The sequence below is a fragment of the Hyperoodon ampullatus genome (genome assembly GCF_949752795.1).
Source record: "Hyperoodon ampullatus genome assembly, chromosome: 5".
Taxonomy (NCBI): domain Eukaryota; kingdom Metazoa; phylum Chordata; class Mammalia; order Artiodactyla; family Ziphiidae; genus Hyperoodon; species Hyperoodon ampullatus.
In genome coordinates this window covers 32,272,972-32,297,460 of record NC_136918.1, presented here as the reverse complement: position 1 = coordinate 32,297,460, position 24,489 = coordinate 32,272,972, and the positions used below count along the sequence as shown (strand labels likewise).

General features: G+C 43.7%; 1 protein-coding gene across 5 annotated transcripts in view; it reads left to right on the top strand.

Moving 5' to 3' along the window:
- MYLK (myosin light chain kinase) overlaps positions 1-24,489 on the top strand; it is a gene marked incomplete at its 5' end in the record, with an annotated part of 274,919 nt that overhangs the window by 90,525 nt on the left and 159,905 nt on the right. For 3 of the 5 annotated variants that reach the window (XM_079704502.1, XM_079704499.1, XM_079704501.1), the window contains one exon: positions 2,802-2,969. In XM_079704502.1, coding sequence (XP_079560628.1) covers positions 2,805-2,969 — 165 coding nt within the window. Of the gene's footprint in view, positions 1-2,801; positions 2,970-24,489 lie in introns of those variants that run through there. The other 2 variants (XM_079704498.1, XM_079704500.1) reach the window with 1 other exon arrangement.

Here is a 24,489-nt window from a genome sequence, read left to right as displayed (position 1 = left end):
ATTCTCACTGTTGGATATTTAACTGGTTTTTTTTTTCTTTTCTATTTCTATTTAACTGGATTATTTTTCTGTTTATTTTCCTATAAGTAATGTGATTAGCATTCTCATATATAAATTTGGGTCTGTATCTCTGAATCTTTCCCAATAATACATTTCTAAATGTAGGATTACTGGGGAAAGAGATGGACAGTTTTTTCAGAATCTTTTTGACAAATTGCTTTCCAGAAAGATTGCTTCAGTTTATACTCCTCAGAAGGGTATGAGTACCCAGAGTCTCACCAGTATTGTATGTTATCTTTTTTTTAAATGTCAGTTTGGTCAGTTTTTTAAAATAATAACTTGTCCTTAATTTGCACTCTTGGATTCTGATTGAGGCTAGGCAGCTTGCATTTGTGTTGTGGTCACTTGTCTATCTTCTGTGAACCATCCAAGTGATAGCTCTACCCATTATCTGTCAGGCTGTTTTCTTATATATAAAATATCCTGGTCCTTCATTCTTGTTGCAAACATTTTATCCCAGATCATCAAATGCCTTTTAATGTTGTCATTGGTATGCTGTGTCATATGGAAGATCTCAGTTTTATGTGTGTATGGTAGCAGCTGTCAGCTTTCTCGCTTATGACCCCAACCTCAGACCCCCTTCCCACCAGCCAACTCTGACTCCTAATAGGAAGCAAGAGGGTCCAGTGGGGGACTTCCCTGATGGCGTAGTGATTAAGAATCTGCCTGCCAATGCAGGGGACACAGGTTCGAGCCCTGGTCCGGGAAGATCCCACATGCCGAGGAGCAACTAAGCCCATGTGCCACAACTACTGAAGCCCGTGCGCCTACAGCCCGAGCTCTGCAACAAGAGCTGCAGTGAGAAGCCCGTGCACTGCAATGAAGAGTAGCCCCCGCTCGCTGCAACTAGAGAAAGCCCGCATGCAGCAACAAAGAACCAGCGCAGCCAAAAATAAATAAATTAATTAATTAAAAAAAAAAAGAGGGTCCAGTGGTTAAGAATAGGAGCTTTGGTGCCAGACACTTGGGATCAAATGCCAGTTCTGCCCCCTACTAAATACTCTGATCCTGGGCAAATGACTTAATCTCAGTGAGCCTCGGTTTCTAATCCATAAAATGGGGATGATGAGATCATCTGTCTCACAGTGTTGAGGTAAGGAGCAATTGAGCTATTATTTATAAAGTGTTTAGAATAGTTCCTGGTATATAGTAAGTGCTACATAAGTTTGGTTTTTATTGTTACTTACTACAGTGAACCTGTGAGTCTTATCATTTGGAAAGGATTTTGTTTGCAAAGCTAATACATCATCAGTGAAAGAGAAAGCTGGCTTTGTCAAGCAGGGGATGTGCCCTGTTACAAACAAACCTAGGTCTTTGTTACTTTAACTTGTAACCTCCATTTTAGTTTTGTTAGATGTTATTAAATTTAAACAAACTAATTACATGCCCAGATTATCACTGTTCATTTCTGTCAGCTTACCCCACTTGGCATGGGACGTAGTCTTGTGACTGACGATCCCAAGAAAATGAACAGAAAAATAAAAACTGGAAATACTCTTCCTCTTCAGTTTAGCAGACGTTGCAGGGCTGTGATAGGCCAGGTACCGTGGATTCCATGCTGAGTAAGATGTGGTCCCCAACCTGGAACCACCCCAGCCTGGTGAGGCTCCTACCTGGACTTGAAATCTGGAGCAGGGATACTTGGGACATATTCCAGGGGGTGGCAACGGGTGTCCAGTGACCTTGGCTAGGTTCTGACAACCTGGCTTCTCTCGATTGCTGCCTGTTTTCCCAGCCTGGTTCTCCAGCCTTTCCTGTGGACTTTGATAGCTTCCCTACTCCCTGTCTTTCCAACAGATCCCTTATCCATTTATAAGAGCCAGAGTCCATTTCTGTAATTTGCAACCAGGAACTGATTCATACCTGTTCCTAATTCCACTTCTAGAATTAACCCTAAGGAAATCCCTTTGTTCCAATCAACCTGCCAGCCCCCATAGACATCTTGTCTAGTCCCAACGGGGCCCTGGACCAGGAGTCAGGAGCCTGAGGTTTACTTGCCAGTGATGCCATCATTTTACTTTGTCTCTTTGAGTGAGTGACTTACCTTCTCTGGTCCTCAGTTATAAATGGAGGAGTTAGCCTGGATAACCGTAAAATGCTCCCTTCTCTGACATTCTATGACTTTTGAGGCTTTTTCACAGTCCGGTCCCCAGAAGTGGCTAGGGTCCTCCCTAGCCTTGCTTCCTTCCCTGCTTTCAACCCCACACTCTCACCTCACCTCACCTCACCCAGGATCCTTGCCGTATTAACCCTAAACTCTTTTCTTTCTTGGACTATGGATCCCATTTTTCTTTAGCCCAAGAGCCCTCACAGTTCAGGCAAAAGCAGCTTTTACTTTCACCTTGAGTGACTAATGCAGATATAGATTCTGAAGGTTGAGTGACTATTAAGTATGACTTCAGATATCCATTGTAAAAACGCCGAGAAACATCTGATGTCTCTGTTCCTGCTCTAGCTGCCCCCTTCCTGGAAGTTCTCCACGGGGTTTTGGGGAGACCAGGACGTGGCCCTGGGAGCTGGCGTCTGGGGCAGACTGGGCTTCACCCCTGCAGCTTTGCGTGTAGGGGACACAGGGACTCTCATTCCCAGAGAGGAGCTCCAGGCGGCCCTTGACCTAGTGGGGCTCCCTGTAAAGCCCACGACACTGCGGCCCCAACCAGCACCCTGGGCACGTCGGCCGCCTGCAGGGAGGATGGGTTGTACTTTGTCTCCTCTGACCTGATCTTCCTTCCTGTTTGCAGACCATGGGGGATGTGAAGCTGGCTGCCTCGACACACGTTTCCAAAACCTCCCTCACTGTGGATCACACAAGAGTTGGCTCCATGCCCCTGACCGAGGCCCCTGCTTTCATTTTGCCCCCTCGGAACCTCTGCATCAAGGAAGGGGCCACCGCCAAGTTTGAAGGGAGGGTAAGGAGTGAGGCTGGGTGGGCGGCTTGCAGGGGATGTGGGGCAGGGTGGTTGCTTCTGCTCCAGCCTTCTCCCCGGCAGGCTGACCTGCCATAAAGCCTGCTTTCCTTTTGGACTCACAAGTAAAGTGGATATATGCCCATTGGCCCTATTTCTTTTGTTTATGGTTGACTTTGGGCCGTGCTGGAGAATTTGGGGGTGGGGAGGGACACTGATGTTTTGCTATTAATGCAAGTCGTGTTCTGGGTTCATGCACCTGATTCTAGGAGAAGAAGAGGGGGGCTGGTGGCAGGAAGTCTCAAATCTGACAATTGAGAACTAACTCTCACTTTTCTCTCACTTCCTACCTGGAAGGAGTGTTTGGTTAACTAACCCTCTCGTGTATCCACACGGTACATCCAGAGCAATGGGGTGGGAGATAGGACCCCTTATCTCAGTTCTGTCACCTTTTGCTAATGGGTACTGGTCTCTTGCCCTTACTGGGCCTCCATTTCTTCCTCTGCAAATAGGCAATGATAATTCCTCGTCCACCTTGTACTAGAAAGGAGAAGAGGAAGATGGGAAGAATAGCTGTAAGAATATCGAGGTTATGCCCCATTGGAGAGACTTTTAGTAAGCTGCTGGCTCAGGTCACCAGGAAGTCAGATCATCAGCTTGATGCAGAGATGCACGTGGAAGTCAGGGGTTTGCAAGTAATATTTGTCCTGGATTAAACACGGACGATCTCCCCCAGGAAATGCTTTAGCAGCTAGAAGGCTTTGATCCGAGCAGAAGACAGCTGAGGTGATGAGGAACTCATAGGTTGCACTATGAGTCTACAAGTTAAGAGCAGGGACCTGAAAGCTTGTGGAATGAAGGAGTCAAGAGCATCACTCTTCCTGGATGACACTGGGCCTTGCCTCTGTTTGAGTGGCATGTTTGGCTGCGTGGTCCTCTGGAGAGTATTCGGGGGCTATGTGCTCTGCACAGGCCTGTGTAGTTAACTGTTTGCTGGTGGATCTGACGTTCCTTGTCATATGTTTTACTTGAAGAAGGGGAATGTTGGTGATGCTGCTGAGGGGTCTGTTTCTTCTCTCTGGGCTCTACCAGGATGAGGGCTTTTTTCTGTTGCCCTGACTGTGGTCCCTCCATCCCCACATCCCCACAGCTGGCAGGAAAGAAGCAACAGGAAGAGTCCCTGGGGATTTAGAAATGGGAGTGAAGTACTGATGCACACGACAACATGGATGAACACTGAAAACATGCTAAATGAAAGAAGTCAGACACAGAAGGCCACATATTGAATGACTGTATCTGAAATGTCCAGAACAGGCAAAAGTATAGTGACTAACGGTAGATGAGTGTGGTTGAGGGCTAGCGGGGAGGAGTGGGGAGTGACCGCCGAGCAGTGCAGGGTTTCTTTAGGGGATCATGACTGTTCTGAAATTAGGTAGTGGTGGTGGTTGCACAGCTTTGTGAATATGTTATAAAACACTGGATTTACACTTAGAAAATTCAAAGTGAACTTCTGAAAAACGGCTTAGCAAAACTGATCCATACCCACCCTCCTGCCCTATTGCTTGTCAGAGATGAACTCCTCCCTCAAATTCAGAGAGTAAGAGATGACTTAGCTTCTGCAGATGAGGAGGGCTTGCTTCCTCTGCTGACTTTGGAGGTCATGAAGGAGCGGAGCCTTCAGGCTGTTTGCCCTGGAACCTTTGTAGAATGAGCACTGGCCCAGCAGTCCACACACTGGAGATCTCTGTTGCTCAGTTATCCTCTAGTTGGCAGGTCAGACCTTCTCTGGACCTCAGTTTCCTTATCTGAGAAGAAATAACTAGTTGTTTATTTTCTGGCCTGCAGGGATGTGAAAAGAAAGCGAGTTGAAGAAGAAAATGGTAAAAGCAGTTCATAAAGTCAAGAAGTGTAGTAATAACAGTATTTTTTTTAATGAGGTGACATTCATATACATAAATTTAACTGTCTTAAACAATTCGATGGCATTTGATGCATTCACAATGCTGACTGCAGTATTCTTAAAGTAGAGCATTCTCTATGTGAACATTTTATTTTACTTATATTGAGGAAATGGTTGACTTTGTATATTACATGTGGGCTATAGGTCAAAGGGAATGTGTTCCTTAGAAGTCAGCCTTCGGAGCTCTGTTACCACTCACCAGCTTTCTGGAATTAACCCAGAACAGCACCTTGAGAGCATGCTGGTGTATAGTGGACACAGAAGGAAGACAATTCCAGAGAGATGTTAGGTGGAATGTCTGGCTCCATCTCAGAACTTGCAGAGAGAAACACAGAGGGAGGGGCTGTCTTAGAAAGCGCTCTGTAAACTAGCATGCTGCGAGTGTGTGTTATCACTGAAGCAAAGGAACACCTTCCATCAGGGAAGGGCCACGTCAAGTGACTCCAGAATGAGGAATTTTTGTTTGGATACAGAGATGCAGATGAGCAGCGGGTGTTCCTGACCTGGCCCCCTCAGAGAAGGGAAAGGTAGGGTGGTGGTGACCTGCGTGACACGAGCTTAGAGCAGGAGTTTCTAGTTTTAAAAGACCGAGCGCCAAACGGTCATCCCCTGATCACAGCCAGGGGTTCTCTGCCTCTAGGGCATGTTAACCTGCTCTGCTGTGGCCACTTGACCTGTCCTGCAGCTGACCCCTCTCTCCAGGCCCTGGGACGCATCCTGTTCTAGAGGCTCATTCTGCACCAGCCAGTCCTGGTGTCAGTTTCACAGCGACCTCAGGACCTCAGCTCTCCAGTCACTGGGCTCTTGCAGACTCTCTTAAAAATGAGCGACTTTAAAAATAAGCCTTCAAGCTACTTCTTAGGCCCAGGCTGGCACCCATCACAGCCAGCAGGAACCCTTCTCTTCCTTGCAGCAGCCCTCAGGGCCTCTGTCTGCTTTCCTCTCCCCCGACGCCCCTCTAAAAAGTTGCCACTACCAGCTCAAGCCCTAAAGCCTGGGTGTGGAGGGTACTAGGATGTCCCAGCTTCTTTTGCAGAGGGCACGGGATCCTCCCATAACTGTAGAAACACAATGAACCCCACAGATGTGAGGAAGTTATAAAGGTTTGTTTCCTACTGCCTTCCGAAGCTGGTAATCAAAAGTTGGTTCAACCTTGTGTTTTCTGGTTTTATTCCTGAAAGAGGTAAAAACTGTTGCCCGCCCCCCCTTCCTCTTTATCCTATTTTTAGGCCAAAGACTTAATGAACCCCTTCCTCCCCGCCTTCCTCTTTCTATCAAAAAGACTTGGTGACCCTAAGACAGGACCACAGGTGTCCCTTGTGTTTCTTGTCTTTTTCTGAGAAGCTCCAAACTGTGAGATGTTTAGCTCTATGGGTCTCAGTCCGTCACATCCTTTAGGGTTTTTCCACTTTGTGGCAGATACTTTGGACCAACATGTAACCCACGACCAACCCTCTTTGCCCTTCCCTTTTCCATTCTAGAGGTCATTGCGAAGTTTTCCTCTGCAGCTAAGAGTTGCTCAGTGACACATTTGGCTGAAGTCAGCTAGGGTATTCCTAGGAAAGCATTTGCTTTTCTGATTAAAACAAAACAAGGGCTTCCCTGGTGGCGCAGTGGTTGAGAGTCCGCCTGCCAACGCAGGGGACACGGGTTCGTGCCCCGGTCTGGGAAGATCCCACATGCCGCAGAGTGGCTAGGCCTGTGAGCCATGACCGCTGAACCTGTGCGTCCGGAGCCTGTGCTCTGCAACGGGAGAGGCCACAACAGTGAGAGGCCCGCGTACCACAAAAACAAAAAAGAAACAAAAAAAAAACCCAAAACAAGTCACTGGTTCTCTCATATTCCACCCCTCTCCTGCTTCCTGCCTTGAATGCAGATTTGATGGCTGGTGCTCAGGCAGCCATATTAAAACCATGAGGGAACAAGCCAGAATACAAAGGATTGGTTGGGGTGGGCATAGAGGGTGGGGGGGTACAGCTGTTGAGGGAGCATAAAGACCAGCAGCTAAGAGACAGAAGTCCTAAGAGAGTTTCCTAGATAGGATCTTTGGCTGTGGTTATTCACACAGGAAATTTTATAGAAAGTGTTCCTAACTGATGAAACAACACCTAATGAGATGCATGTGGAGATATCACCTAATGAGATGCATGTGGAGATATCATCTCTTTAAATGATGGGAATAACAGGGGAGAAGACATAACACAGAGAAGGACTAAAAAACCCTTTCAGACCTTTACCAAATCTACCAACAGTGAGGGGAGTGCTTGAGTTGAATGTGGCCGTGCAGTTAAAGCATTCTAGAGGAATTTGTTCCTCCCTGGCTGTGGCCATCTGGCTTGAACCAACAGGGTCTAGGGTCTATGAGAGAAAGTCAACCATATGGCGCTAAGTGGTGATTTAATGTCATTACAGAAAACTACTATTTGATCAGGGTCTACTGATTAGGGCAAAGCTACCTACCCTGCCCCACCTTTTTTTTTTTTTTTCCTCTGCCAGCTTAAGGAGATTATAGTTACCAGAACTCACACAACTTTGGATCTATGTCTCATCAGTACCACCTTTAGACCCAGGCAACCTGAGCCCACATTCTAGAAACCCCTGTTCCTTCATCTGGCTGCACCCTTGCCCAAGAGCAGGGGATCTCTCTGCTCAAGGGATATACCCAGTGGAGCCACACCATCTGCCATGTTCTGAGCACCCAGGACCCTGGAATTCTCTACCAAAGGGCCCTGAGCCCACTTCTAAGACCTGGGTTGGCTTATTCCCGTGAGAAGACTTACCTAGGCTTGAGTGGGATGGTCAAGGGGCAGCTGTTTGCTTGGGGGGATAAGAAGGTAGATGAAACTCAGATGTGGGGATCTGTTGTCCGCCCACAGGTATAGCAGGGCCCTGACAGCATAGGATGGACTGTGCCACTGCCTCGTGTGTGTTGCTGGGCCCAGGGTGCTGGGGGCCTCCACGAACAGATAGCAGAGGCCCACACATATCAAGGGCTGATGAAATGCCTCCAGCTGCTCTGTTGCCCCTGAGGGCGGCTAAAGTGCTGATGGGCTGCTTCCCCCAACATGGAGTCAAGTGTGAAAGGAGGGAGATGGTAGGAGAAATACTAAAATTACTGGAGATTTCTTCCCTTCTGCCCTGGAATTCATTCTTATCAGAAAAAGCAAACATAGTGATAGGCCCTGGCTGTGCTGTGAATCAAACGAGCTGATACTTTAGTGCCTCTTGAAGTACAGCCCAAATGAGATTTCAGTCCAGACTGAGGGGCTCAGTGTTCACTGAAGGGGGCTTCACAATAATGGGCTAGCCTGGCCTCATTAAGACATGTTTATGTTTAAGGCGTGGAGGGTGGAGGAACGGAACAGGGAAGGCCTGACCCATGAAAGCGTGAATAACTCAATTTCCACTTTAACCAACATTGGTATCCTTCCCCCACTAACTTCCCAGTTCGCTTCTATCTCAGAAGTGCTCAACCACTTAGAGAAGTTTGAAGGAATCATCTGGTCTGCTTTCTACCCTCAGAAGTCTTGTTTTTGAACATGACTTGCGGTATCTTAGTCCCCATCCCCCCCAACCAGGGATCGAACCCGGGCCCCAGCAGTGAAAGCGTGAAAGTGCCAAGTCCCAACCACTGGACCATCAGGGGATTCTCTGTCCTCAGAAGTCTTAATGATGTGGTTCTTGAGAAAAACATGTGCCTATAAAACAGTAGGATATGACAGTATAATTAGATGCTTGAAATAGTTCAATTAAATAGTTTGTACTATAGGAATTTAGAGGAGATTAACATGAGGTTTGCAGTGGCTTGGAAACTGGTTTCTTGCTTCTGGACTTCTGTCCTTCCAGTTGGTCCTTCCGACAATGCAGGTCTGACTATGTCACCTCCCTGCTTCAATCCTCGAACCTTGGATGAGGTTCCTCAGAGCTGCCCACAAGGCCTTTCCAATCAGCTCCAAGCTTTCCAGCCCTGACCCCTCTTCCTCCCTTCCTCCCTATGGCTCACTCCAGCCCTGCTCGCCCACACAACAGTACTTTGTTCTGGTATCGCCTTTGCGGAGAAAGGGTAAACAAGGAAAGCATTTTATCTTGCCTATCGATTAGGAGTGGGGGCAGAGTGTGATAGGCCTACTGGCACCAGGCATATGGTCTTCGTCATTTTGTCCTCATGGTAAAGCAGCTTTATACCCATTTTTTAAAGTTAAAAAAAATTTAATACAATTTTTAAAGGTTATACTCCATTTACAGTTATTGCAAAATATTGGCTGTAGTCCCCGTGTTGTTCAATACATCCTTAAACCTATCTTACAGCCAGTGGTTTGTACCTCCCATGCCCCACCCCTACAGTGCCCCCCCCTGCCCTCCCCACTGGTAGCCACTAGTTTGTTCCCTGTGTCTGTGAGTCTGCTTTTTTTTTTTTTTTTGCGGTACGCGGGCCTCTCACTGTTGTGGCCTCTCCCGCTGCGGAGCACAGGCCCTGGACGCGCAGGCTCAGCGGCCATGGCTCACGGGCCCAGCCGCTCCGCGGCATGTGGGATCTTCCCGGACCGGGGCACGAACCCGCGTCCCCTCCATCAGCAGGTGGACTCTCAACCACTGTGCCACCAGGGAAGCCCATCTGCTTTTTTTATATTCACTAGTTTGTTGTATTTTTTAGATTCTACATATAAGTGATATCATGCAGTATTTGTCTTTCTCTGTCTGACTTATTTCACTTAGCATAATGCCCTCATATCCCCATTTTTTATAGAGGAAGAACCCAGGGGCTCAGAGTAATTACAAACCTGCAAAGATTACGTCAGAGGGCTTCCCTGGTGGCGCAGTGGTTGAGAGTCCGCCTGCCGATGCAGGGGACACGGGTTCGTGCCCTGGTCTGGGAGGATCCCACATGCCGCGGAGCGGCTGGGCCCGTGAGCCATGGCCGCTGAGCCTGCGCGTCCGGGGCCTGTGCTCCACAACGGGAGAGGCCACAACAGTGAGAGGCCCACTTACAGCAAAACAAATAAATTAAAAAAAAAAAAAAAGATTACGTCAGAAAGTGAAGGAGGCAGTACTTTAGGGTCCAAATCTTGTATTCCTCGCACTGCAGATGTCATCCCTTTTACAGGTCTCCTCTGGTTCCTTGAACTCAGTGACTGTTTCTTATTCATCTTTGTGTCCCAGGAGTAGCACAATGCCTGCCACATGATGGGTGCTCTGTAAGTGTTTGGTTCCCTTGAGAACCAAGTTGGTTGGGTCTGACTGAGACCTCTTGCCAGTCAAGCCCATAGGGATTTGGTCCCATGCTTCTTAGGGTCTTGTCTCCCCTTCCCCCATCCTATTCCCTGCTCCCTTCTTTACCTGAGGCCATGCCTTTATCAAGAATGCCCTTCCTTCTCCCACTGCATCTTATCCAGCATCAAGATCCTATTTAAACCCTACCTCCTTCAGGCTACTTTCCTTAAGTATGTCTTCTCTTTAAAGCATTTTAATAGAGGACAGAGGAGCCATGGTAATAGGATGTGGAAGGTTCCCAATAATCACATAAAATCATTCATGAGTAATAACCGCAGGAAAGTGTTGACTACTTTGGCCTTTTAAAAATGTATTATTCATTACTCATCTCTGTGCCTATAATTTTATTATAAAGAAAAAAATGATTTAAATGTTAAACTCTTTTTAAAACAAAAGTTCCAGCAAAGTAAAAATGTTCCTTGCCTTGACCTGTACTTCTGCTCTCCAGAGGTAGCCACCATTAACAATTTGGGTATCCGTCCGGAAATATTCTATGCAAATATAAGCATAAATCTGTATATGCTTTTACATATACAAGTGGACCCATGCACATATACTGATCTGCACCTTGCTGTTTTTGCTTAACATCTTTTGGCCTTTTTTTTTTTTTTAACAATAGCGCATAGATCTACCTCATAGGTAGATCTGAGCTAATCCTGAACTTTCCAACCCTCAATTGCTCCCTCCTCTGAATTCCTAGAATACTTACTTATCTGACTCATTTTTTCTTTTATTAATGTGCAGCTTTATCAGTTATTGTTTATTGTCTTTTGCTTCCTCAATGCGAATGAGTTGTTTGAGGTCTAGAGCTGCATTGTCCAGTAGGATAGCGATTAGCCACATATGGCTACTTAAATTTAGGTTAAATGAATTAAAATTAAATAAAATTAAAAATTCAATTCTTCAGCCATGCTAGCCATATTTTCAGCACTCAGTGTCCACGTGTGGCTGATAGCTACCGTGTTGGGCAGTGCAGATTATTGAACATTTCTATCATCTTAGAAAGTGCTATCAGAGAGGGCTGATCAAGGCCACTCTTGCATTTAATTCAGTCCCCACGTACTAGAGATCCACAGCTAGAAGATATATTGACAATGGCTGTTCCATTCACAATAGAAATAAGACATTAAATTCTTGATAATTTCCTTAGGGCATAAAATCATTCAAAGAAAAATGTAAACCCTTGATGAACGAATCTTTGTTTTCCATTTTTGTTGAAGAGTAGTAATCTTGGTATCCCAGAAAGCTTGAATGTGCTCCCCCACATTTCAATAGCTGTCTGTTCCAGGTGGCTCAGAAATTCTCATGACAAGGAGACTGGTTCCTGAAGTATTTAAAGGAAAAGCAGCAGAATGGGAAATGACAGGGCAGGTCATGCTGAAAGTACAGTTGTCAGAAGTTGGTGGCCACTCTGATTCAAAATGCCAGACTGAACATATTTATTAACTTCTCTACCCTCCAAATGTGCCATTGAAATGAACATAAAGGGTTAAAAAGAATTAATTCAGAGTTGCACTGAGAACAGGAGAGGGGAATTAGTGGATGAGGGATTTCCATGGGTTTGCATGGATGGATACATCAGCGCTACCCACCATAATATATAAGTGAGAGCCACATATTTGAGATGAAAGGATTTGGAGACTAGGAGTGGGCTGTAGGGCAGAAATAGGGGTGATTAAAGGATGTTTACTTAATATCTCTATGGAGAAAACTGAAGTTCTTGGTGTCGATATTAATTAGTATCTCCAAAGAAAGTCTTTTTACTTTGCCACCAGGTGAAATGTGTTGACTGTCCAGTTGCTGTCCAGCTGCTCCATGCCCAGACACTCTAAGTGAAGCCCAGCAGTAGACATGCCCCACTCAGGGACACGAAGCTTGCAGTCAAGCCCCTCATTCAGGGTGACAGGACTACACACAGGGATGGAAAACCTCCATTTAGAAACTAGTTCTTCAATCATAGATTGTGAATAGTTAATTCATGGCCACCAAATGTTTGAAGAAAATATTTATACAATATAATATTGCTATCAAGAAAATTGTTCTTTTTTATACTTTTTTTTAAGTTTAATTAATTAATTAATTTTTGGCTGCATTGTGTCTTCGTTGCTGTGCACGGGCTTTCTCTAGTTGTGGCAAGAGGGGGCTACTCTTTGTTGAGATGTGCAGGTTTCTCATCACGGCGGCTTCTCTTGTTGCAGAGCACGGGCTCTAGGCTCGCGGGCTTCAGTAGTTGTGGCACATGGGCTCAGTGGTTGTGGCTCACAGGCTCTAGAGTGCAGGCTCAGTAGTTGTGGCCCATGGGCTTAGTTGCTCCACGGCATGTGGGATCTTCCTGGACTAGGGATTGAACCCGTGTCCCCTGCATTGGCAGGCAGATTCTTAAAAACTGCACCACCAGGGAAGTCCCTGTTCTTTTTTTTAAAGTCAATCTATAGACAAAGCTGTAAAGTATTAGTTAGAGATACAGAACAGAAGGTAAACTCTGTAAGCTTTGGCAAGCCGTAAGTAAAGGAATGTTGAATGGTAAGGTAGAGGAGGGAAAGAGGGGAAGAGAAAACTACAAGGGCACTATTGTCCTCATCTTACATGGTAGGAAGTGAGGAGATACCATCTAAAACAGATGGATCAAATAACAGAGGCTTGAGTATATGACTTAAAACCATAATGACGGAGGTAAAAAATGGTCAGCTCATCAGCTATATTTGGTACACAGACATTTTATGTTTGGTCAGCAGTGTTCTCAAAACATTTGAGCTAAGATTTACAAATGGAAAACTTACACATACAATTCATTTCTGAATGGCTTTTCTCAAAAAATAAGATCCGACAACACTTGGTCAGTGGGTGCTACCCTTACATCTAAGCATGTCTTTGCCAGGTTGCTGTAGTCCCGACCTACCCCGATTCCCAGTCATCTCCCAACACATGGGCAAGCGTCTGTTGCTACTTTTTTTTTGTTCGTTTGTTTTTATACAGTAGGTTCTTATTAGTTATCCATTTTATACATATTGATGTACATATGTCAATCCCAATCTCCCAATTCATCGCACCACCGCCACCACCCCCTGCCGCTTTCCCCCCTTTGGCATCCATATGTTTGTTCTCTACATCTGTGTCTCAATTTCTGCCCTGCAAACTGGTTCATCTGTACCATTTTTCTAGGTTCCACATATATGTGTTAATATACGATATTTGTTTTTCTCTTTCTGACTTACTTCACTCTGTATGACAGTCTCTAGATCCATCCACATCTGTACAAATGACCCAATTCCGTTCCTTTTTATGGCTGAGTAATATTCCATTGTATATATGTACCACATCTTCTTTATCCATTCATATGTCAGTGGGCATTTAGGTTGCTTCCATGACCTGGCTATTGTAAATAGTGCTGCAATGAACATTGGGGTGCATGTGTCTTTTTGAATTACGGTTTTCTCTGGGTATATGCCCAGTAGTGGGATTCCTGGGTCATATGATAAAACTATTTTTAGTTTCTTAAGGAACCTCCATACCGTTTTCCATAGTGGCTGTATCAACTTACATTCCCACCAAGAGTGCAAGAAGGTTCCCTTTTCTACACACCCTTTCCATCATTTGTTGTTTGTAGATTTTCTGATGATGCCCATTCTAATGGTGTGAAGTGATACCTCATTGTAGTTTTGATTTGCATTTCTCTAATAATTAGTGATGTTGAGCAGCTTTTCATGTGTTTCTTGGCCATCTGTATGTCTTCTTTGGAAAATGTCTATTTAGGTCTTCTGCCCATTTTTGGATTGGGTTGTTTGTATTTTTTAACATTGAGCTGCATGAGCTGTTTACATATTTTGCAGATTAATCCTTTGTCCATTGATTCGTTTGCAAATATTTTCTCCCAATCTGAGGGTTGTCTTTTCGTCTTGTTTGTAGTTTCCTTTGCTTTTCAAAACCTTTTAAGTTTCATTAGGTCCCATTTTTCTATTTTTGTTTTTATTTCCATTACTCTAGGAGGTGGATCAAAAAACATCTTGCCGTGATTTATGTCAAAGAGTGTTCTTCCTATGTTTTCCCCTAAGAGTTTTATAGTGTCCAGTCTTACACTTAGGTCTCTAATCCATTTTGAGTTTATTTTTGTGTATGGTGTTAGGGAGTGTTCTAATTTCATTCTTTTACATGTAGCTGTCCAGTTTTCCCAGCACCACTTATTGAAGGGGCTGTCTTTTCTCCATTGTATATCCTTGCCTCCTTTGTCATAGATTAGGTGACCATAGGTGCATGGGTTTATCTCTGGGCTTTCTATCCTGTTCCATTGATCTATATTTCTGTTTTTGTGCCAGTACCATATTGTCTTGATTACTGTAGCTTTGTAGTATAGTCTGAAGTCAGGGAGTCCGATTCCTCCAGCTCCATTTTTTTTCCCTCAATACTGCTTTGGCTATTTGGAGTCTTTTATGTCTCCATATAAATTTTAAGATTTTTTGTTCTAGTTCTGTAAAAAATGCCATTGGTAGTTTAATAGGGATTTCATTGAATCTGTAGATTGCTTTGGGTAGTATAGTCATTTTCACAATATTGGTCCTTCCAATCCAAGAACATGGTGTATCTCTTCATCTGTTTCATCTTTGATTTCTTTCATCAGTGTCTTATAGTTTTCTGAGTATAGGTCTTTTACCTCCTTAGATAGGTTTATTCCTAGTTATTTTATTCTTTTTGTTCCAGTGGTGAATGAGATTGTTACATTAATTTCTCTTTCTGATCTTTCATTGTTAGTGTATAGGAGTGCAAGAGATTTCTGTGCATTAATTTTGTATCCTGTAACTTTACCAAATTCATTGATCAGCTATAGTAGTTTTCTGGTGGCATCTTTCGGATTCTCTATGTATAGTATCATATCATCTGCAAACAGTGACAGTTTGACTTCTTCTTTTCCAATTTGTATTCCTTTTATTTCTTTTTCTTCTCTAATTGCTGTGGCTAGGACTTCCAAAGCTATGTTGAATAATAGTGACAAGAGTGGCCATCCTTGTCTTGTTCCTGATCTTAGAGGAAATGGTTTCAGTTTTTCACCATTGAGAATGATGTTTGCTGTGGGTTTGTCATATACGGCCTTTATTATGTTGAGGTAGGTTCCCTCTATGCCCACTTTCTGGAGAGTTTTTATCATAAATGGGTGTTGAATTTTGTCAAAAGCTTTTTCTGCATCTATTGAGATGACCATATGGTTTTTATTCTTCAGTTTGTTAATATGGTGTATCACATTGATTGATTTGCATATATTGAGGAATCCTTTCATCCCTGGGATAAATCCCACTTGATCATGGTGTATGATCCTTTTAATATGTTGTTGGATTCTGTTTGCTAGTATGTTGTTGAGCATTTTTGCATCTATATTCATCTGTGATATTGGTCTGTAGTTTTCTTTTTTTGTAGTATCTTTGCCTGGTTTTGGTATCAGGGTGATGGTGGCCTCATAAAATGAGTTTGGGAGTGTTCCTTCCTCTGCAATTTTTTGGAAGAGTTTGAGAAAGATGGGTGTTAGTTCTTCTCTAAATGTGTGATAGAATTCACCTGTGAAGCCATCTGGTCCTGGACTTTTGTCTGTTGGAAGATTTTTAATCACAGTTTCAGTTTCATTACTGGTGATTGTTTTGTTCATATTTTCTATTTCTTCCTGGTTCAGTTTTGGAAGGTTATACCTTTCTAAGAATTTGTCCATTTCTTCCAGCTTGTCCATTTTATTGTCATGGAGTTGCTTGTAGTAGTGTCTTACGATGCTTTGTATTTCTGCGGTGTCTGTTGTAACTTCTCCTTTTTCATTTCTAATTTTATTGATTTGAGTCCTCTCCCTCTTTTTCTCGATGAGTTTGGCTAATGGTTTATCAATTTAGTTTATCTTTCAAAGAACCAGCTTTTAGTTTTATTGATCTTTGCTATTGTTTTCTTTGTTTCTATTTCATTTATTTGTGCTCTGATCTTTATGATTTCTTTTCTTCTACTAACTTTGGGCTTTGTTTGTTCTTCTTTCTCTAGTTCCTTTAGGTGTATGATTAGATTGTTTATTTGAGTTGTTTCTTGTTTCTTGAGGTAGGCTTGTATTGCTATAAGCTTCCCTCTTAGAACTGCTTTTGCTGCATCCCATGGGTTTTGGATCGTCGTGTTTTCATTGTCATTTGTCTCTAGGTATTTTTTGATTTTCTCTTTGATTTCTTCAGTGATCTCTTGGTTATTTAGTAACGTATTGTTTAGCCTCCATGTGATTTTGTTTTTTTATGTTTGTTTCCCTGTAATTGATTTCTAACCTCATAGCATTGTGGTCAGAAAAGATGCTTGATATCATTTCAATTTTCTTAAATCTACTGAGGCTTGACTTGTGACCCAGGATGTGATCTCTCCTGGAGAATGTTCCATGTGCACTTGAGGAGAAAGTGTAATCTGCTGTTTATGGATGGAATGTTCTATAAATATCAATTAAATCTATCTGGTCTATTGTGTCATTTAAAGCTTGTGTTTCCTTATTAATTTTGTGTCTGGATGATCTGTCCCTTGGTGTAAGTGAGGTGTTAAAATCCCACACTAGTATTGTGTTACTCTCAATTTCCTCTTTTTTTCTTTTTTTTTTTGCGGTACACGGGCCTCTCACTGTTGTGGCCTCTCCCGTTGCGGAGCACAGGCTCTGGATGCGCAGGCTCAGCGGCCATGGGTCACGGGCCCAGCCGCTCCGAGGCAAGTGGGATCTTCCCAGACTGGGGCACGAACCCATGTTCCCTGCATCGGCAGGAGGACTCTCAACCACTGCGCCACCAGGGAAGCCCTCGATTTCCTCTTTTATAGCTGTTAGCATTTGCCTTATGTATTGAGGTTCTCCTATGTTGGGTGCATAAATATTTGCGATGGTTATATCTTCTTCATTGATTGATCCCTTGATCATTATGTAGTGTCCTTCCTTGTCTCTTGTAACATTCTTTATTTTAAAGTCTATTTTATCTGATATGAACATTGCTACTCCAGCTTTCTTTTGATTTTCATTGGCATGGAATATCTTTTTCCATCCCCTCACTTTCAGTCTGTATGTGTCCCTAGGTCTGAAGTGGGTCTCTTGTAGACAGCATATATATGGGTCTTGTTTTTTTTTTTTTTTTTTGCGGTACGTGGGCCCCTCACTGTTGTGGCCTCTACCGTTGCGGAGCACAGGCTCCGGATGCGCAGGCTCAGCAGCCATGGCTCACGGGCCCAGCCGCTCCATGGCATGTGGGATCCTCCCAGACCAGGGCACGAACCCGTGTCCCCTGCATCGGCAGGCGGACTCTCAACCACTGCGCCACCAGGGAAGCCCGGGTCTTGTTTTTGTATCCATTCAGCGATCCTGTGTCTTTTGGTTGGAGCATTTAATCTATTCACTTAAAGGTAATTATCGATACGAATATTCCTGTTACCATTTTCTTAATTGTTTTGGGTTTGTTTTCATAGGTCCTTTTCTTCTCTTGTGTTTCCCACTTAGAGAATTTCCTTTAGCATTTGTTGTAGAGCTGGTTTGGTGGTGCTGAATTCTCTTAGCTTTTGCTTGTCTGTAAAGCTTTTGATTTCTCCGTTGAATCTGAATGAGATCCTTGCTGGGTCGAGTAATCTTGGTTGTAGGTCCTTCCCCTTCATCACTTTAAATATGTCATGCCACTCCCTTCTGGCTTGTAGAGTTTCTGCTGAGAAATCAGCTGTTAACCTTATGGGAGTTCCCTTGTATGTTATTTGTTGTTATTCCCTTGCTGCTTTCAATAAGTTTTCTTTGTCTTTAATTTTTGCCAGTTTGATTACTATGTGTCTCAGCATGTTTCTCCTTGGATTTATCCTGTATGGGACTCTCTGTGCTTCCTGGACTTGGGTGGCTATTTCCTTTCCCATGTTAGGGAAGTTTTCGACTATAATCGTTTCAAATATTTTCTCGGGTCCTTTCTCTCTCTCATCTCCTTCTGGGACCACTATAATGCAAATGTTGTTGCGTTTAATGTTGTCCCAGAGGTCTCTTAGGCCGTCTTCATTTCTTTTCATTTTTTTTTCTTTATTCTCTTCTGTGGCAGTGAATTCCACCATTCTGTCTTCCAGGTCACTTATCCGTTCTTTTGCCTCAGTTATTCTGCTATTGATTCCTTCTGGTGTATTTTTCATTTCAGTTATTGTATTGTTCATCTCTGTTTGTTTGTTCTTTAATTCTTCTAGGTCTTTGTCAAACATTTCTTGCATCTTCTTGATCTTTGCCTCCATTCTTTTCCGAGGTCCTGGATCATCTTCACTATCATTATTCTGAATTCTTTTTCTGGATGTTTGCCTATCTCCACTTTATTTAGTTGTTTTTCTGAGGTTTTATCTTGTTCCTTCATCTGGTACATAGTCCTCTGCCTTTTCATCTTGTCTATCTTTCTGTGAATGTGGTTTTTGTTCCACAGGCTGCAGGATTATAGTTTTTCTTGCTTCTGCTCTGTTGTCAGTTATGACTTTGCTTTTTCCCTAGCCACGTTCATGTTAACAATGGGAAAGCTATAGATGGGCAGGAAGAGCCTCATGCCATTTCTTGTCCCTGCCCACTTTCTATACTTGGGTATCCTGCCCAGGGTCTGTAGGCGTTTGAGTTTGTGATCTTGTCATTAATGTCCAATAGAAGATCTAAAAATCAAAAAAGGACTGGTGAGAGAGGGGCAGTGTAAGCCAGTGAAATTTCTCATCATTCATAGTGGGAATCCACTAAGTGCTCTCTAAATTCTTAAATCAAGAAAGAGACCCAGAGTGTATTACCTAGAATTACAGAATTTAATGATAAGAAGAATGGAAAGATGATTTCTGTGGTTATATCTGGAAAATGATACTATTCCAGGGAGGGGAAAGAGTGAGAGGGGAGGAAACCTTTCGTCATTTTATACCTTCAACTTTCACCTTTTACCTTGTACACATTCTTACAGCTTGAAATTTTTTAACAGTAGAAAGGAATTACTTCTGTAATTTCTAAAAAACACAATAAACTTGCCTATAAAAAGACTTGGTATATCTATCTGAGTTCAATGTCCAGATCCTGTTTGATAAGTGGTCAAAGATGAATACACTGTTTACATTGAAAGGAACATAAAGTTTAAGTGTAGAAAAATATGTAGCATTGCATCAAAATACATTATCCAACACTGCCAGCAACTAGAGAAATGGAAATTAAAATACCTTTAAAGTATTTATGTACCTGAAAAACTAGCAATGCAAAAGATGCCAAAAGCCCACTGTTGGTGCTGTGAGGAAACAGGTGAAACAGGAAACCGTGCCAGGAGCACTGATTGTTGGTTCAGCCTTTTTGGGGCCCAAACTGGTAGAATGTTACAGGCATGGTAAAACTGTTGATGTGCTTTGCCAAGAATTCTACTTTTGGCGCTATAAGTTAACTCTTAAAGGAGAGGGAGAAAAGTAGATGGTACTAGGATGTTCAGAGCACTATTTAAAATGAAAAAAGGAATTAGTTTATACTCAAAAGGAGATACTTAAAGAAACATATCATTTGGGGAGCTATACCCCTAAATGGAAACGTGTGTGCATAACAAGTGGAAAGAGAAGTGGAGTATGGACTCTGTGCAGTGTGAGCACTGCCATCTAAAAGCATCTACATGTTCACTACCTAAAATTAGAAGAGGAATCGGAACCATGTAAATAGAATTTTTTTTTGTTGTAAGTTCTCTATGTGTCTGTGTTTTTTAATTTTGTGGTGACAGTTTACCTCTCAGGGAAGAGAAGACTGTGCTTTGTGGATACATGTGTCTCTACTAATAAGGCCTTTGGGCCTCTATTATTTTAACATGTTTCCAATTACTTGACTGTCTGCTTTGAAATGGACACAAAATTGTGTGGCAAAATGAGCACTGAGAGATGGAGACACCGGATTCGGCTTTTCTTATTCTCTGTGTTTGCTCATGGTGGCCCGAGGGACAGGTGTGCAGCTCCAGTTTGGCGTTCATCAGTGGGAATCTACATGGGCATTGGGAGAGTTTGTGCAGGCCTGGTTTGGTTTTCTTTTTTTTTTTTTTTGCGGTACGCAGGCCTCTCACTGTTGTGGCCTCTCCCGTTGCGGAGCACAGGCTCCAGACGCGCAGGCTCAGCGGCCATGGCTCATGGGCCCAGCCGCTCCGCGTCATGTGGGATCTTCCCAGACCGGGGCACGAACCTGTGTCCCCTGCATCGGCAGGCGGACTCTCAACCACTGCGCCACCAGGGAAGCCCAGGCCTGGTTTTTTTTTTTTTACATAGATACAATTTCTATGGAACCTGAGATGTTCACATTCCTTGTAGTATAAAACTTCCTTCCAACTTTAAATGAAGTTAATTAAGATACAACTTTTTTTAAAGTTGACCAACATGAGTTGAGTTTCCTCTGTGCTCTGGATCCTGGGACTACAAAGAAAAGGAAAACATGATCACCATCATTAGTGATCTTGCAACTAATGGATTTTCAATTTTGGTAATGGAGAATTAAACTTTTCCTCCTCTCTGAAGCCTTTTCCAGATCCTCCAGTCCATTGTATTCTTTTCCATTGCCACATTCTAGGAGGGTTATATTCTACAAGTTAGGATTTGATTGGATGGATAACATAATATATTGTGGAAAGAACACTGGACTGGGGTTCTGGTTCCTATGAAGCTGCCTTAAAACTTTCAACCAACCACCAAACCTCCCTGAGTCTCAGATTCCTCCTTATAATAAATTTAGATGACACTTAAGGCCCTTTACAATCTGAAGTTCTATTATTTATATATTGTACTGTTTGTTCCCTATTTCACATGTCTGATTTTTAAAAAATGTGTCTCAGTCCCAGATTCTGGTAGGTACCCAGTAATAAGAGATTATTTGTTCAGTCTGTGGATTTTCTAAATTTTAATCTCTTGATCATTAATATTGATATAAGGTAGATTTTGAGTGTTTGGATTTGATTCATTTACCTTGTGTTTATTGAGCACTTTACCATGAGCCAGGTACTGTTTTAGCTGGTCAGAACCAGACGTGTTTAAGGAGGACTGTATCAGGGCTATAGTATTTGGGATCCACAAGTCAGGTTGGGAGTTGCACCAAATAATCTTGACAGTTGTTCCCATATTTAACGTATTATTATTTTATTCAGTTCCAACATCTTGGGGTTGGAGATCTCTTTAAAGATTTTTTGATGTGGACCATTTTTAACAGCTTTATTGAATTTGTTACAGTATTGCTTCTGTTTTATGTTTTGGTTTTTTGGCCACAAGGCATGTGGGATCTTAGCTCCCCGACCAGGAATCGAACCCTCACCCCCTGCTTTGGAAGGCGAGGTCTTAACCACTGGACCGCCAGGGAAGTCCCTGGAGTTCTCTTTATATTTTGTTCTGATCATGTCTTATTTTTAAATTGAGATATAATTGACATATAGCATTATAGTAGTCTCAGGAGTACAACATAATCATTCAATGTTTGTATAAATTGCAAAGTGATCGCCACAATAAGTCTAGTTAACATCCATCACCACACAGTTATAAACTTTTTTTCTTGTGATGAGAATTTTTAAGATCTACTCTCATCTCTTTTCAAATGTGCAATAGAGTACTATTAACTGTAGTCACCATTTTGTACATTACATCTCCAGGACTTTTTAATTTTACAACTGGAAGTTTATACCTTTTGACTCCCTTCACCTATCTCAAATCATCCCCCCACTCACACCCCGGCAACCAGTTCTCTGTTCCACATGTAAGTGAGATCATACAGTATTTGTCTTTCTCTGTCTGACTTATTTCACTTAGCTTAGTACCCTCCAGGTCCATTCATGTCGCAGATGACAAGATTTCCTTTTTTTTTTTAATAGCTGAGTAATGTTCCATTATATATATATATATATATATATATATATATATATATATATATATATATACACACCACATTTTCTTTATCCATTCATCCATCAGTGGATGGATTTTTAATAATACACCATTCATTTGGATAACACGTTATAATGTACAAAGCCCTTCTAGGTTTGTGAGAAGGTAGAAAGTGCTCATCACCCTGTGTCCCATTTCTAAGCTCTTGGGAAAGAATAGGCAGGATGAAATGGAATGAAATGTATGAATGGAGGCCCAGTGACTCCCAGAGCACAGTGCTCTCAGGAAGAACTAGACCGAAGAATGATGCTGGGTCTCTAATCACCTTCTGTGAGTCGAATCTGCCCATCCACTAGCGGACAGCAGAGCTGAAGAATGGCTGGCACCCCTTGAGGGGTGAGAGCCCACCCATCAGGCGGGGTTAACCTGCCAGGGCTCCCGGGTGCTCCTCACTCAGCCCCATCCAGACTTCATCTTCTGCAAAGTTCTTCTTTGAGCTCTTCCTCTTGGCCCAGAGCCTTCCATGGTTTGGGGTCCAGGCTCCCTGACTGGCATTCAGTGTTGTCCACAGTGTGGGTCAGTCCCCTGGGCCAGTGCTTTTCCCAACCACCCTACGACCTGAGCCCACCATCCCTGAGCAGGTCCTGGGCTTTGTCTCCCTGACTTCTGTCATATTTATAACTGGAATCTAGACCCCAGATATATAAGTAATACCCAGGCTCTTTCAAAAGTCACTTCTACCAGGGAGCCCATCCTGCTTCTCCCTGCCAGTTATGTTCTCCTTCCTTCTGAATCACCTGGAGCTTTCTTATACTGTCTATCTTTGGCTTTATGTTCTGGTTATTTATGTGCTTGCCACTAGAATGAGAGCTCTTTAAGGGCCATTTCTTACTCATTTTTGTATTCTTCATAGCATCAAGGATGGTACCCTGCCATGGCAGGTATTCAATAAGGCGTAGTTAGATCATAGCTAACAAGGATTTAAATTTAAATACAACTGCAGTCAGCCTAGTGATACTAAAATCCCATCCTTTGCAAACTTCTTTGCTTGGCAGTTTTCTGGTCATCATAGGGAGCTGGATTGTCTCAGGACTAATGGTGTGACACTGGCAGGAGGGTTGGGCTGGTGGTCATACACCTGGGTCTTTGTCTCTAACTTGCTCTGACCTCTGGACTTTAGTTTCCTCAGTTATAAATAAAGAGGTTGGACCAGATGACTCTGATGCCTTTTCCTGCTCTAACATTCCATGATTCCATAAACATACAATTTAAATAAGATTTTGGAGTAGAGGCCGAGTGGTTTTATTAGTGTGCCCGCCAGCTGACCCCCAGGGCTACATGAAGTTGCGACCCTCAGGAAGGCTGGCCTGAGTGGGTGGTTTACAGGTGAACTCAGTTCGGCAAACAGTAGCTCTCTGCAGGGTGTTAGGTGCACCTGGGTTAAAAAGATGACAGAGAGGACCAGGAGACCGTCCTGTCTCTCCATTCAAAGAGATTCACACTCTCAGTCAGCTGAGGCCGTGAATCGGCCCCTCCACACTCGTTCCACACACATGTCCCAGATGGCTGGGACATCATCTGGGAAGGTGGGATGTCAGACCTGATGGCTCCTTCAGGGTCACTCCTGGTCCTCGGCCTCTGCTCAAGGACACGCTGAAATGAGAGCAGGTGGGGCACCATGACAGTGAATAGATGCTGTGTCCTGACAGGGCTGGCTGAGTGGTGTGAGAATGAGAAATAGGCCCAGTCTTTTTCTCTCACTGGGTGACACACTGGGTCCCTGAGTGGCTCCTCTAAGAGATGTAGGTCCATCCCCCTCAGAAAACTCCTGTGGGATTCAGGGCAGGCTGAGGCAGTGGGAGCAGGGTGGGAGCCTGCGTGGACGGCGGCGGGGGAGGCTTGTCTGTGGAGTGTGAAGGTCTTGGCTCGCCCGGCCCCCCAGCCCTGGAAAGCCTGACAGGGGAGTGAAAAATAAGCCTGGAAGAGCTGGAGCCAGGAAGGCAAGGAAAAGCAAATCAAATCTGGATCCTGATTTTAAAGGCATGAGGCCGAGGGAGCCAGGCACCTGGACATACTTTCCACAGCCTGTCATTCTGGCCTCACCTCATCCGTGAGCAGTGCGGAGAAGCCGAGGCCGTGGAGGCCGGTTCCCCGGGCTGCGGCCCTCACAGCCAGGCCACTCGGGGCCAGGCGCCACCCCAATCAATGCCATCCCCTGTGGGGCCAGAGGATGGGGAGACTTGCCACAGTTAAGTCCAGAGAGGAGAGGGGAGACACTGGTTTCTGGAAGTGACGAATATAATGACCTAGAACTGGTGGGTCCCACACACATGTAAGGAACTCTGGTGCTTGATTAATGACTTACCTGGGGCAAAGCTCTTATAATAAAGTCAAATCAGTCACCTTCCCATCCCCACCCCTTCCTTTTTAACGGCCAGAGCATGACTTTTT